The sequence below is a fragment of the Lagenorhynchus albirostris genome, chromosome 6, assembly GCF_949774975.1.
Source record: "Lagenorhynchus albirostris chromosome 6, mLagAlb1.1, whole genome shotgun sequence".
NCBI lineage: Eukaryota > Metazoa > Chordata > Mammalia > Artiodactyla > Delphinidae > Lagenorhynchus > Lagenorhynchus albirostris.
In genome coordinates, this window is record NC_083100.1 from 72,105,508 (window position 1) to 72,118,895 (window position 13,388).

Consider the following 13,388-nt stretch of genomic DNA (forward strand, 5'->3'; position numbering starts at 1 on the left):
CAAGTCACCCCATCTCGTCTCCAGTAAGCCCCGAGAGCTCTCCCTCCCAGAACCTGTGCTAGGGTTGCCGCTGCCCTTCCCAGAGGACTAGCCGCCCCTCCCGAACAGCAGTCCTCGCACTCGTGGGTCATTACAACGGCCCTCCAGCTCCTGCCCACCCGCCCTCGGGCCCTCCCCACAGAGGCCCCCGGAACTGCTCCCGCTGTGGCTTCCCAGGGCTGGGCTGTCCTTCAACACTGGCCTCTGCTTTCTGCCCACGTGGGCTGTAATAATATGAGTCTTTTACACACTCTGAATGACTGTAATTAACTGAGCCTTAGAGAGGGACAAAAAAAGTCTCCACACGCCTGACATCTTACTTCTTAACCCGGGAGCAGGTGGGTACGGCCCCTCGCGTACTCTAAAATCTGAAGCTACCCTCCCCCTCTCGCTGGTGAACTGCAGAGTTTACTGACCTAACTTGGCTCCTTTTCTCAGCAGTGTAATCACTACAGATGTGTTTCGACAACCGATGGCTCTGTCCAAGGGCCGCATGCCGCTGTGGTCCACGTGCTCGATCACGGCCCCCTTGTCGACCAGGTACAGCACCTGCAAAAGGGAGACACAGGACCTGAGGGCACGGGTAGCAGGAGCCCTCACCTTGCCCGACGCTGCAGCTGGTGTAGGAGCTGGCGGTCTTAGCTTCACTCTGGTCTCAGACGCTCTGGCCTAACGGGATCTCAGAAGGGAAATGAAGTTGACATAGAACAGAGCAGAGGAGCTGCAATCCACAGCTCACACCCACTCTGCTAAAGTGATTTTGATGTTGGCAATGAGACAGGCAGGTGGATGTTCCCAGGGCGGGACGTGTGTCTGTGCACCCACAGACCACAGACAGTACACGCACGCTATCGCCTGTCTGTCTCACCCCACTTCCCAGGCCACAGAGATGAGACACAGTCACCTTTTCATCTCCAGTTACTCAGGATGCAGGCTTCTGCCATAGCTCCAGCGTGCTGGCAGGTTATGGCAATGACACTTCAGAGACACTCAGACCCACACAGCCTGGGTACAGAAGCTGGAAAGACCAGGGTCAACTGGACCCGGTTATAACTCACTTTAGGGCTTAGGAAAGAGACCTGAATATGGGCACTGTAAAGGTGGCAACCGTGAGACCATGGTACAAAGACTGCCGTGATGTGATCAAACAGCTGTCACTTGGACTAAACAGAGAACAACAGGGAAAACCATGCTGGCCACTAAAATTGCTCTATTCACTGGAAAAGTCTGTAGCCTGCTTAGATTTTCACGTGGATCTAGTAGATCCTATCAGTCCACCAGCTGTTCAAAATGACACTAGAGGGATTAATATCCAGAATATATAAAGAACTCCTACAACTCAACAAAACCTCAAAAACCCAATTTAAAAATAGGCAAAGGCTGTGATAATCTGTAATGGAAAAGAATATGAAAAAGAACATATATATATACGTATATATATATGTGTGTGTAACTGAGTCGATTTGCTGTATAGCAGAAATTAACACACTGTAAATCAACTATACTTCAATAAAATTTAAAAAATAGGCAAAGGGCGCAGTGGTTGAGAGTCCGCCTGCCGATGCAGGGGACACAGGTTCGTGCCCCGGTCCGGGAAGATCCCACATGCCACGGAGAGGCTGGGCCCGTGAGCCATGGCCGCTGAGCCTGCGCATCCGGAGCCTGTGCTCCGCAACGGGAGAGGCCGCAACGGTGAGAGGCCCGCGTACCGCAAAAAAAAAAAAAAATAGGCGAAGGATCTGAATAGATATTTTTCCAAAGGTGATATAAAAATAGCCAATAAGCATGTCAGAAGATGCTCATCATCACTAGGGAACTGCAAATCAAAACAACAAGCTATTAACTGTTAGGATGGCTGCTATCAAAGAAAAGAACAAAACAGAAAATAAGTGCTGGAGAGGGTGTGGAGAAACAGGTAGCCATGTGCACTTTTGGTGAGAATGTAAAATGATGCACCCGCTGCAGACACAGCCTGAAGCTTCTTCAAAAAATTAAAAATAGAATTACCCCTCGATTGAGCCATCTTACATCTGGGTATCTATCCAAAAGAATGGATAGATCTCGAAAAATCTTCAGGCTCTCGAAGAGATATCTGCACACCCGTGTTCGTAACAGCACTACTCATAATAGCCAAGAGGTGGAAGCAACCCAAGTGCCCAATGATGGATGAATGGATTAACAAAATGTGGTAAACACGTAAATGGAACATTATTCAGCCTTAAAAAAAAGGACATCCTGACGTATGCTATAACATGAATGAACCTAGAAGACATTATGCCAAGTGAAATAAGTCAGTCACAAAACAACAATCTTGTACGATTCCACTTGTGTTCAGGGACCTAGAGCTGTCATTCACAGAGACGCAAAGTAGAAAGGTGTTTGCCGGGAGCGGGGGGGTAACGAGGTAACTGTTTAACGGGTGCAGTTTCAGTTTTACAAGACAAAAAAAGCCTGGACTTTGGCTGCACGACGATGTGAAATGTATGTAACATTACTGAACTCTTCACCTAGGAATGGTTACGATGGTAAATTTTATGTTACGTGTTTTTACCAAGACTTTTTTTAAATGACGCTTAGAATGCTAAGATCCTTCACTCTTCCCTAAGGTTGATAAACGACAGGATCTGGTAATGTAACATAAGCTGAAAGAGAAAAGCGTGGAGATGCGAGGTTTAGTTAAAGAGCTGTTTCTGAAAATCGACATTTAAGTACAGTATATAATGTCCAGGAAATTGAAACTATTTAACTGTAACATCACTGCCTTGTAAAACCATCAGGCACAGACGTGCAGGGTGGGGATGGCTTCTGCTCCGAGGTCCACGGCCCCCAGCAATACAGTACCCGTCTGTCTAGCTAATCCTCACCTTAGACACACGTAACGATTCATAAACGGTAATTCTCAAGGAGAAATGAACATTCCTCCAGCACCTGCCTGGTGCCTGGGATATGGCCACTGACAAAGTGGTTTTTGCCCTGAAAGACATCTTGTGGTTTTTAGTTTATTAAGGTTTTATCCCTTCCTTCCTCAGTTAGACTTGGGCCTTTGGCAACGAGATAAAGACAGTGTCCAAAGCATTTTCTGTTATTTCTAGACAAAGCCGCATCAATTTAAAAACAAACCAACTGATTATTTGATGAGTAATTTCTCACATATAAAAGTGATTTTTAAATGATCTACACAGGCATTCTATTTACATGGAAATTGTAAGAAAATGAAACGACATATGCATGTGTGGACACATATTCCTGTATGTGCGTGCAGTTTGTAATCATGGAATTTTAAGCCTTTGGAGTCTATTAAAATCTTTACCCCAGGTCTGGAACAGACTGCGTGCCACAGGATTAGAGGAAAACGAAAGCCACCCCACAGCACACACGTATGCCCCGGCCACACGGGGCCAGCATCACGCACACTTGGGGATGGCTCAGCTCCCGAGTCTCCACGCGGCCCAGTCCGCCTGGCACAGGTGGGGAGCGTGGCCGCCGCGGTACCTACGGTCTCCGCATCGCCGTAGAAGGCGGCCAGGTCCAGGGGGCTGCGGCCGTTCTTGTCCGTCTGGTCGATCTTGGCTCCTTCCTCCACCAGGAACTGGACCACAGCCCTGTGCCCTTTCAGACAAGCCCAGCTTAATGCCGACAGACCCTCTTTGTCCAGAGAAGAAAGGGCGGCACCTGAAAGACAAGCCCATTCACAGAACGTGACCGTGGAAAGACAAGGCCAGAGGCAGACCCTTTCACACCCGCAGGGGCCTGGCCTAAACAGCATCTGAAGCCAAGGGTGAAATGACCATCCCTGCTGCAGCTGAGTAAAGGGTACGTGGGATGTATCCCTATTCCCTCTACTTGTGTGCAAGTTAAAAATTTTCCATGACAAGAACACTAAACAAAAAGATTTTTTCAAAAACAAAACAAAGACAGCAACAAAAAAAACCAAAAGAACGAAATCAGAAAGTACTAGACGACTCTGCCAAAGCTCTTGTCCTTGTCCCTCCAAGAGAGTCCCACGCAGGGGGGGACAGTGCGGCTACCTTTCGAAAGGAGAAATTCCACGGTGCTCAAGTGCCCTTCACAAGCAGCCACCATGAGGGGCGTCCGGCCCTGCTTGTCACTTAGGTTCACGTCACAGCCACGGTCCAACAGCAACCTAACGATCTGAAAGAAACACTCGGGATTACACGCTTCCTGCTGCCCCTTGAATCACGTGCTCTCTACTCGGGATGGTTTTTCCACCTTTCAGAGTAGTGAAAGGACTCTCCTCTTTTTAAAAACCCCTGTAAGTCGTGTGATCCATGGGGCCTGTAAAATCCTTCTATCATATTCCTTCGAACAGACTCTTCTTCCAAATGTATCTCCTCTTTAACAAGCCTGCTTCATTACTATGTCTGTAAAACTTGCACACACAAGGCAGAAATTTGGAGAAGGCAGGATTCCAAGCACAGTCAAGTGATGACGGGACAGCCACTACAGGGCACGTGGGGTGGCTGAGCAGAACTAAAGGGAAGGCACGACAGCCACGGCCCCGTGGCGGTGCTGACACCACGTTCCTGCAGCAGGCGGACGCGGCACGGGCAATGGATGCGGAAACACTCACCCACCCTCTCCCCTCAGCAGTCTGCTTCCTGAGGCTTAGGACTGGGGGACCTTCAGAGCAGGTGATTTTTAGCAAAGCTTCCTGGAGGAGAGTTTCAGCCTCCAAGTTATGCCTTTAAACAGTACATGGTGAGAAGGGGGAAAAAAACCCAGAGAGGGGTCTCTTACAATGACCATCCTGGAGGGAACTGCTCTGTCCAGGGGGCTGTGGTCCAGCCTCTCTCCCTCTGGCATCATGCTTGTTTTATTGCCACCACAGCAGAAGGTGGCATGTTCCTGACACACTAACGTATGTCTCCAGACTCCCCCACGACTTAGGGAACACGGAGAACACGGAGAACAGGAGAGAGGATTATTAGCCAGGGCATTTCAAGGACTCGTGAGATAGGCAGGGAGTGGCCGGTACAAACCAAGCTCTTAGAAACGGGAAGGAGAAAAGCCAGAATCTCGGTGGGGCACCCTCACAGCTCCTGCCAGCAGAGCTAGCAGGAACCGGAAGGGTTGCGACTCCACGCTGTGAACTTGGGTCTAGAAAATTCCTTCTATAATGGACATGATGGGGAAATCCATCTGTCTGTTTGCAGCTGTGTGTAAGCTGGTGCCAGCCATGGGGTAGATACGTGGTCACTGTTTACAAAATGAAGGAATAAATGACTGAACCACTGCTATCAAGGACCCCTTGCTCCCTTAATTAGACTAAAAGCAATGATGCGTCGCTCCTTGTAAAAGAAACCAGCCTGAATCACAGTGCAGGACCAGAGGGAAAAGGCTTCCCCTCCCAAGGAGCACAACAAGGCCACTCTTCTCCCAAGCCTGCTGGACAAGTGGGTGGCACAACCACAGCAGCCGCTGTGTTACAGCAAGTCTTCTGCTGTCGGGATGGGGTGCACCCACTCCATTTCCCCTCCCCGGTTACGGGGAAGCAGCTGTGGGTCTCTGACCTGGTTACCGGCCTTGCTCCCGGTTACCAGCCCATGTGGCTGACTGTGCTAGCCTGTCAAATGTCTGCCTTGATACAGCAGTGCTCACAGCACAAGCAGAAGCCAAGAATGTGAAAAAGACAGGGCCCAGCAGGGGAGACGGGCAGTAGCGATCTCGATCCCATTCACTGTTTCTGAAGCACTCGGGGTCCCCCGGGTACCTGCCAATGCCCCTGGCGTGCCGCACAAAACAACGGAGGGACCCCTCTCCTGTTAGTCCGAGACGCAGCAGCTCCACGCTCCAGCAGCAGCTCGCAGACCTCCAGCTTGCCTCGTCCTGCAGCGGCCGTCAGGGCTAGAGGGAAGCCACAGGGGAGGGGTCTGTTAGTATGATGGCCACACGGTAGTGGCTAAAGGTGCCCACAGACTCTCTCACGCTCCTCCCACTGAGAGGAGGGGGCCACGTATCCTGCCCCCCTTGAATCTGGGCAGGCTCTGTGACACCTTTTTCTTTCTTTCTTTTTAAAAACAATTTTTTTTGGCTGTATCGGGTCTTAGTTGCGGCTCGCAGAACCTTTCGTTGCGGCACGCAGGCTCTTCGTTGTGGCATGCCGGCTTCTCTCTAGTTGTGGCGCGTGGGTTTTCTCTCTCTAGTTGTGGCGTGCGGGCTCCAGAGCGCGTGGACTCTGTAAGCTGTGGCCCACAGGCTCCAGAGTGTGTGGGCTCTGTAGTTTGCAGCACACAGGCTCTCTAGTTGAGGCGCATGGGCACAGCAGTTGTGGTGCACGGGCTTAGTTGCTCTGCGGCATGTGGGTTCTTAGCTCCCCGACTAGGAATGGAACCTGCGTCCCCTGCGTTGGAAGGCGGATTATTTACCACTGGACCACTAGGGGAAGTCCCTCTGTGACACCTCTGACCAACAGAACAGAGCAGACATGATGCTGTACCAGGCCCTGAGGCGGGCAACTTCCACTTCCTTGAGCGCTCCTTGGAACCAGCTGCCACGCTGTGAGGAAGCCCAAGCAGCCCTGAGGTGAGACCCACTGGGAGAAGCTGTGCGTGGCCAACGTCCTAGCAGCCAGCCAGCAACACTGTCAACTATGTGCGTGTGTGCCATCCTGGAAAGGGGTCCCCAGACACAGTCAGGCCACACCAGCTAGAGCTGTGAGAGCAGAGATGAGCCGTCCCTACGAGCCTGGCCCAAACGCAAATTCGGGAGCCACTAAGCGTTTGTCTTATTGTCGTCTTTTTTCACAGTAAGAGACGACGAGAATATAGGGCCACACAAACACAAAGATCAGTATTACTGTCAAGACCAGCTTCTTACCCTAAAGTCACACATTTCAATCAACAAGAGCTAACGATTGCTGAGGCAGTGAAAGCATATCACATCCTTCCTGCCTTCAGGGAGCTTAGAATGTCTGTAACAAGTCCAGATCCTGGGTTAAGAATGTCAGCAAAGGAACAAAAGGACAATTAGGCTGTGGAGGGCCTTGAGTGCCCAGGCGAACAGCCCAGTGTGATCCTGAGGCAGGGAGCTGTAGCTGGCAGCAGAGGTGCTGCGGGAAGGTCAGCCGAGGACAAAACGAGCACGGTGTGAAGGGAACGAAGGCAGGCCAAGCGTCCTCAGGACACCTCACAGCAGTGACTACGCCTCCCCACCCCCAAGGCATGACTCCTAATGGGGGCTGGGGAGGCAGAAAGACGGGTCTAGTTAGAAGAGGGGCTCTGCCATGGCATGAACCACTGTCTAGAGGGAAGGACAGTGGCAGGTTGCAGGGACAGCCCCAGGCCAGGACAAAGCTCTTCAGCAGAGGACAGGAAGGGGCGAGGGTGGGAGACAGAGTCACCGCAGTTGGGAGTGTCTACAACACAGAGGGGGAAGGAGAGGGTGGCGCCTGACGCTGCGGCTTGGCTCTAGTCCTAGGGCGACTCCATCTCTACATACAACCTCACACCTCAAACTTCTGGCTTCCTGAATAAAGTAAGCGTCCCTCCAAATCAGTCAGACATCTCAGTATGAAAACTAGGAAGGCACAGGAATAGATCCTTCACAAAAGGTGAAGTCCAAAGGCCAACGAACTTATGAAAAGCGCCCAACCTCACTAGCAGTCCAAGTAATTGAGAAATGGGACTCGCTGCTGGTTGAGGACGTACACATCCTTCCACGCAGCAACCCAGGTGCAGATGGGTGCCCGGACATGCCCCTGGAGCACACGGGGAGGCGTGCTTGTAACAGCCTGAGCTGGAGCAGCCCAGCTGGCTGTGGACAGCCGACCACAGGTCATGGTGCAAACACCACACGGCCACCAAATAAACACCACACGGCTAAATGCAGTGCAACGGGTCCGCCTCCCAAATTTAACAGAGATAATTTAACAGAGGCAATAGCTCAGAACTGAGAGCACTGCTGGGCGGTCTCAGGACAGGCCCACAAGGGCCCCCTTTCCGGGAGGGCAGGGCCGGCGTCGCTGAGACGGGGAGCCAGGGGCTCAGCAAGGCAGCTTCCCTGTGTCCTCTCCAGACCCCCTCTCAGGACAGACACCATGCCTACTCCAGCTCTGTCGGCCCGGCCATGGTTTACCTCCCAGGACCGCACACACCCAAAGGATGTAAACATGATACCTGGACCTCAGCTCCCTCTCAGGGACAAAGAAGTCGCCAACCGCTTTACTGATTTTCTCAAGACAGGGCAACCAGTAAAAACCACAGACGGGGAGTGGAAGCTGTCTCGGGTCTCGACCACGGGTGCCATTCCTACCCGTGTTACACAGACAGGCTCGTTGTCACCCATCGCACATCGAAACTTGTAAATAACTTACACATAAATACCGTAAACAGACCAGTATGGATATCGGTTTATAGACGGATGCATTGGGCTGGAGGTGGGAGTTCCCATACCCCAAATGTCTGAACATCGGTGGCCAAGTGATCCTGTCTGTCCTGTGAGCTTCTACACTAGCGGGTCCTGGTCCTGGGCCGGGCATGCCCGGCCCGGTCTGCTCCTGCCACGGTGTGAATGTTGACGATTCTGAAGTAACATGGGCCTTGGGGCGCTTTTCTTCACACTGTCTGGATGGGTCTAACACCACGTCCCTGCAAGCGGGGGCTTTGTGAGATGGAAGCTCTGGACGCTGAGCCACTTCCTGGGCCTGCGGCTCCCCAGCATCCTTCCTGCAATTAGGGAGCCCCTCCTCTGCCGGGAGCGGCCTGTGGCACGGCGCGGGCACTGGCGCTGCAGGCGGGGACGTGGCCAGGCGCAGGCAGGACACCGTGGACGTAATAAGCTCAAGGCTCTTTTATTTGGTAAACAGGTTTCATCCGCATCATCAATGGGGCCTTTAAGTCAGGATTTCTGTTGCAGCTGCCACTGATTTTTTTTTTTTTTTGCAACAGCACATCAAAAATGACAGCCCGGCACTAAAAATAGGGCCCCGTGTTTGAAGGAGGTGCCAGAGGAGCCAGAAGTTAGAACAGCTGACAGTCGGAGGGGAGCACCGCCCAGGCCCGGAGACGGGGCTGGATTCCCTTCTCCCTTCCAGCCCGACCGGCTGCACTTCTGGTGATTAGCCTTCTTCTGAGACGGTGAAGCGCCTATCAGCACAGGCTGGGAGTCTCACACAGCCGGCCTAAAATGGATCACACCTTCCTAATGAGGCTCTCGCTTTCACCCCGATGCCCCAAACAACAGGACCTGTGTTCTCCTTTTTCTACTCAGAGGGACTCTTTTTGTTGCCGTCACTCAGGACCCCTGAGGCTAAGGGCGTCTCTCAAGTTCTAGCAGCCACGAGGAGTTAAGGATACCATATTCGGAAACAAGCCAGGCTGAAGAACAGTCAACCAGATGCTCAAACAAACAAAACCAGCAGAACTCTGCTCAGGAATTCCAGTTATTCTGCTGAAAAGGCTGTCCTCCGAGCAGACCAGCGGCCCCTAACAAGGGTCAGCGCACTCTGCCTGGCCGGAGAAGGGGGAGGGGCCGGACAGGAGAGAGCGCCTGGCAGCAGGGCAAAGCCTTGGCTTCCGGCCAGCGGAATTCAGAGAGGAAGGAGAAAGAAGACCTGGTAGGAAACGGGGGCTCTCAAGAGTCAGCCTGAGCTCACGGCGCTTCGTAGGACTCAAACTGAACATAATTTCTTCTACTGCAAAATCCTCAACAAGATGGCATTTCTGTAGTTAAATTCCCATGAGGGCATGTGTCATTTTCTGATTCATTTTACCTCGGCCATACTGTCTTCTGTCTTCAGAGCATGAGTACGTTGGTCGTGGCAGATGTTCATTTTAAGAAAACCCAACTGACCCTCAACAATACGAAATCCTCACTGAAAGCATCAGTGAGAGATGGTTCCTGGTAAAATGGATCATTTGCAGGAATCTTCTAAGCACTAAAGTTCTCTGGGCAGAGATGTGATTTACAAAAGCTCAACAGCAACTTGCCTGGAACACAGTCATTCCATGAGCAGGGCTGTTTGTGCTATTTGATGGCAGGTCTGTCCCTCAGACACACAGGGGTGTGTTCCTGGGCCAGGCCAGCAGGCCTGGGGGCTTCAACAATGGACTGTCACCCCCTCTGCCCACATCCTTCTCTCCCGACTTACAGAAAAGGGCGACAGGTCAGAGCACACGCAGGCGGTCCCTGCTTCTGGACAGTGACCTTTTCAGACACCACACAGTGACGAGCCAGCCCACACCCCCAGGCCCCAGCTGAGCACGCGAGCCAGAACAGTGCGCGCCCGCAGAAGCGCGCTGCCCGCCGGCTGAGACGGCGGCCCGGGTCGTGGGCAGCGTGGCCCGGCTTTGCTTCCATACGTGTGTTCACTGGTGTGATTTACTTCCTGACATGCTGGCTCTTCCCGTCTTTTATAAAAATGGGTGGAAAATGAATCGTGATAAGCAGCAGGGGTCTCATACATGTCATCTGGTTGCGACCAAGGTGGAAACCATTAGATGCGACAAAGGCAGTGAAGACAGAACCCGGGCCGGAGGAGAACAAAGGTAAAAGTGCACGTGGAACGCCGGGGAATTCTCAGCTATTTTATCTAAATGCTGAAATGTAATTTGGGAGTCTATAATTTTTTAAACCTCTTTGGGAATGGCAGCCCCTCGCCCTGCCCTTAACAAATGACCTCTCGAGGAGTTGTCACCCCAGAGGCTAGTCGGCCTGTGTTTTGCTTTGCTGCCCTTTGGGTCTGGGCAGGGCTGCCACTCGGAGAGGCTGGTCCCAAAGGCCTCTGAATGAAAGCAGTGCCCTGTCCTCGGCCTGGGAAGTCAGGCAATACCCCCCTCCCCCTCCCCCTTGTACGGACAGGGCTGAGATTTATAAAAGTCCAGTATCATAGCCTTGCTTTGTTAAGTTATTTCCTTCCTGGCTGAAGGAGGGGAGGGCTTCCATTAGAAGAACAAACTCCCCAACAGCTATAAATTCTTCATCTCTGCAAAGATCTGAATCCTCAACAATGCAAAGGATAAAATAAAACACAACAAAGATTGCTCTCACTGAAAAATGCCATTGCACCGGGAGGCGAACCCCCAGGAGCCTCCAGCACCCCCAGCCTTGACACCCGTGCTGGGAGGGTGACCTTGCGAACAGGAAGGCGGCTCTGCCCCAAAGCTCTCTGAAGCTCACCAGTGGCTGCTTGGAACACCTTCCTTATTGTTCTGACCCTGCCTCCTCGTTCTGCACTTGGCATTAAGTCTCCCAGGAGGGCCTGCAGCTGCAGGCCGGGCTGGGGTCAAGGAGAGGGAATCTCTGTTGACAAGGCAACAGGCGGCAACCAAACCACACATAAAGATGCCCGCACCAAACCAGCCCATTTCCCGATGGACTACTTACAAAGCAAGGCAGAAACCAAACCTGAGGAACCAAGACACCCCTGGCATGCGACCAGTTCTAGAGTAAAACCATGCTGCCAGTCTCTGTACACAGCTTAAATATGAACCTCCAATCACCAAGGAATTTTTTTATAGAAATAAGATGTGTCATTGCCACGAAATGGGACTTCCCATGTGACCAAAATTCTTTTCCATCCTTCAAATCCATAAAGGAATTGCAAAGTAACTAAGATTCTGTCACTTAAGCATTCATTTCAATGCTCTATCAAGACCAAAGGTATAGCATAAATATATTACAATAATTAATATTAACAATCAGCTCATCACAACCTTTGCAGCATATCGTATCTGTTGAACACTTAGAGCTGCCGAGCTCTGGGCAAAAGACTATGGGTGAGGGCTTCCCTGGTGGTGCAGTGGTTGAGAGTCCGCCTGCCGATGCAGGGGACACGGGTTCGTGCCCGGGTCCGGGAAGATCCCACGTGCCGCAGAGCAGCTGGGCCCGTGAGCCATGGCCGCTGAGCCCGCACGTCCGGAGCCTGTGCTCCACAGCGGGAGAGGCCACAACAGTGAGAGGCCCGCGTACCACACACACACACAAAAAGACTACGGGTAAATTCTTACTTAAGCTTGACAAGAATCCTTCGAATCAGAAGATTACGATGTCCATTTTATTGAGGTGAAGGAACTGAGTCACATCATTTGCCCTGAATCATAAAGCTGATTCAGTGTCAGTTAGAAATTAAACCCAAGCAGCTGAAAGAACCTGGAGGCATGCTCTCAATCAGAAATAGGAAGATCCTGGTTATCTGAGAGTTTGGGTCCTGGTTCTGCCACCCATTCACTGTGAAACCTTGATGAAATAATTAAATTTCTTTGGACCTCAACTATCTGCACCTATACCATAAGCTTCTTAGTCTCTTTCAATGATATGCTTTGTGATTCTAAGGGTCCTAGGTCTTGAGAACTTTTAAAGAAGGGTAAGAAAACAGTGCAATGTGAGATTACTGGACAAGACGGCAGAACAGAAGGACCTTGAGCTTACCTCTTCTCACAAGCAAAAGACGAAGATCCTGACATATTTTAATAATATACTCTGACACTCGTAAACTGCTTCCTACATGATGCTTCATGGCCCTTCAAATTCATAAATTAATTTAATATACAACTAACTTCTGGGATTTCCCTGGCGGTCCAGTGGTTAAGACTTTGCCTTCCAATGGGGAGGGGGGTGCAGGTTCGATCCCTGGTTGGGGAGCTAAGATCCCACATCACATGCCTTGGGGCTAAAAAACCAAAACATAAAACAGAAGCAATACTGTAACAAATTCAATAAAGACTTTAAAAATGGTCCACATCAAAAATCTTAAAAAAAAATATATACACACACACACACACACACACACACACACACACACACACACACACACACACACACACACACACACACACACACACACACACACACACACACACACACACACACACACACACACACACACACACACCCCTAACTTTTACAAGGCAAGTACCACTCATCCTGGTTTTGCGGATGAGGAAAATATGGTCCAGAGAAGTTGAACAACTCACCTAAGGTCACACAGCTAGTGGGAGGGAAGATAGGATTTGAAGTCAGGGAGTCTGGCTGGAATCTGAGTTCTTAATTCTCACACTTCTGCCCCTAAGAAGTCTCCTTTTAAAAAATATCCAACTAATCAAACAGACCGTGAACGTTGTTTTAGAACAAGGGTACTAGAAAACACTTTTCTTCTCCTGAAGAGCTGTTAAGCTTTCTCCCACAGACAGTAAGAATAATCTGTAATGACTATGTTTCCTTCTAACCCTGGTCACACAGCATCCTACGGCCAAAACAGTAGCTCAACCTAGTAAACATTCAGGACATTATGGCAGGGATATCCCTGCTCTTCCTCATGTCCAATTCCTGACTTCTTCCCCTCTTCTTATATGTATTAATTCAAGTAAGCCTCTTCAAATCCTTTGAGGAAT

The 13,388-nt window shown here is 50.9% G+C and overlaps 1 protein-coding gene across 7 annotated transcripts in view; it reads right to left on the reverse strand.

Moving 5' to 3' along the window:
* TANC1 (tetratricopeptide repeat, ankyrin repeat and coiled-coil containing 1) overlaps window positions 1-13,388 on the reverse strand; it is a 231,026-nt gene that overhangs the window by 6,031 nt on the left and 211,607 nt on the right. For all 7 annotated transcript variants that reach the window (XM_060152820.1, XM_060152815.1, XM_060152816.1 and 4 more), the window contains 4 exons: window positions 5,771-5,904; window positions 4,068-4,191; window positions 3,536-3,711; window positions 456-588 (listed from right to left, as the gene is read on the reverse strand). In XM_060152820.1, the coding sequence (XP_060008803.1) occupies window positions 456-588; window positions 3,536-3,711; window positions 4,068-4,191; window positions 5,771-5,904 (567 nt within the window). The remainder of the gene's footprint in view (window positions 1-455; window positions 589-3,535; window positions 3,712-4,067; window positions 4,192-5,770; window positions 5,905-13,388) is intronic.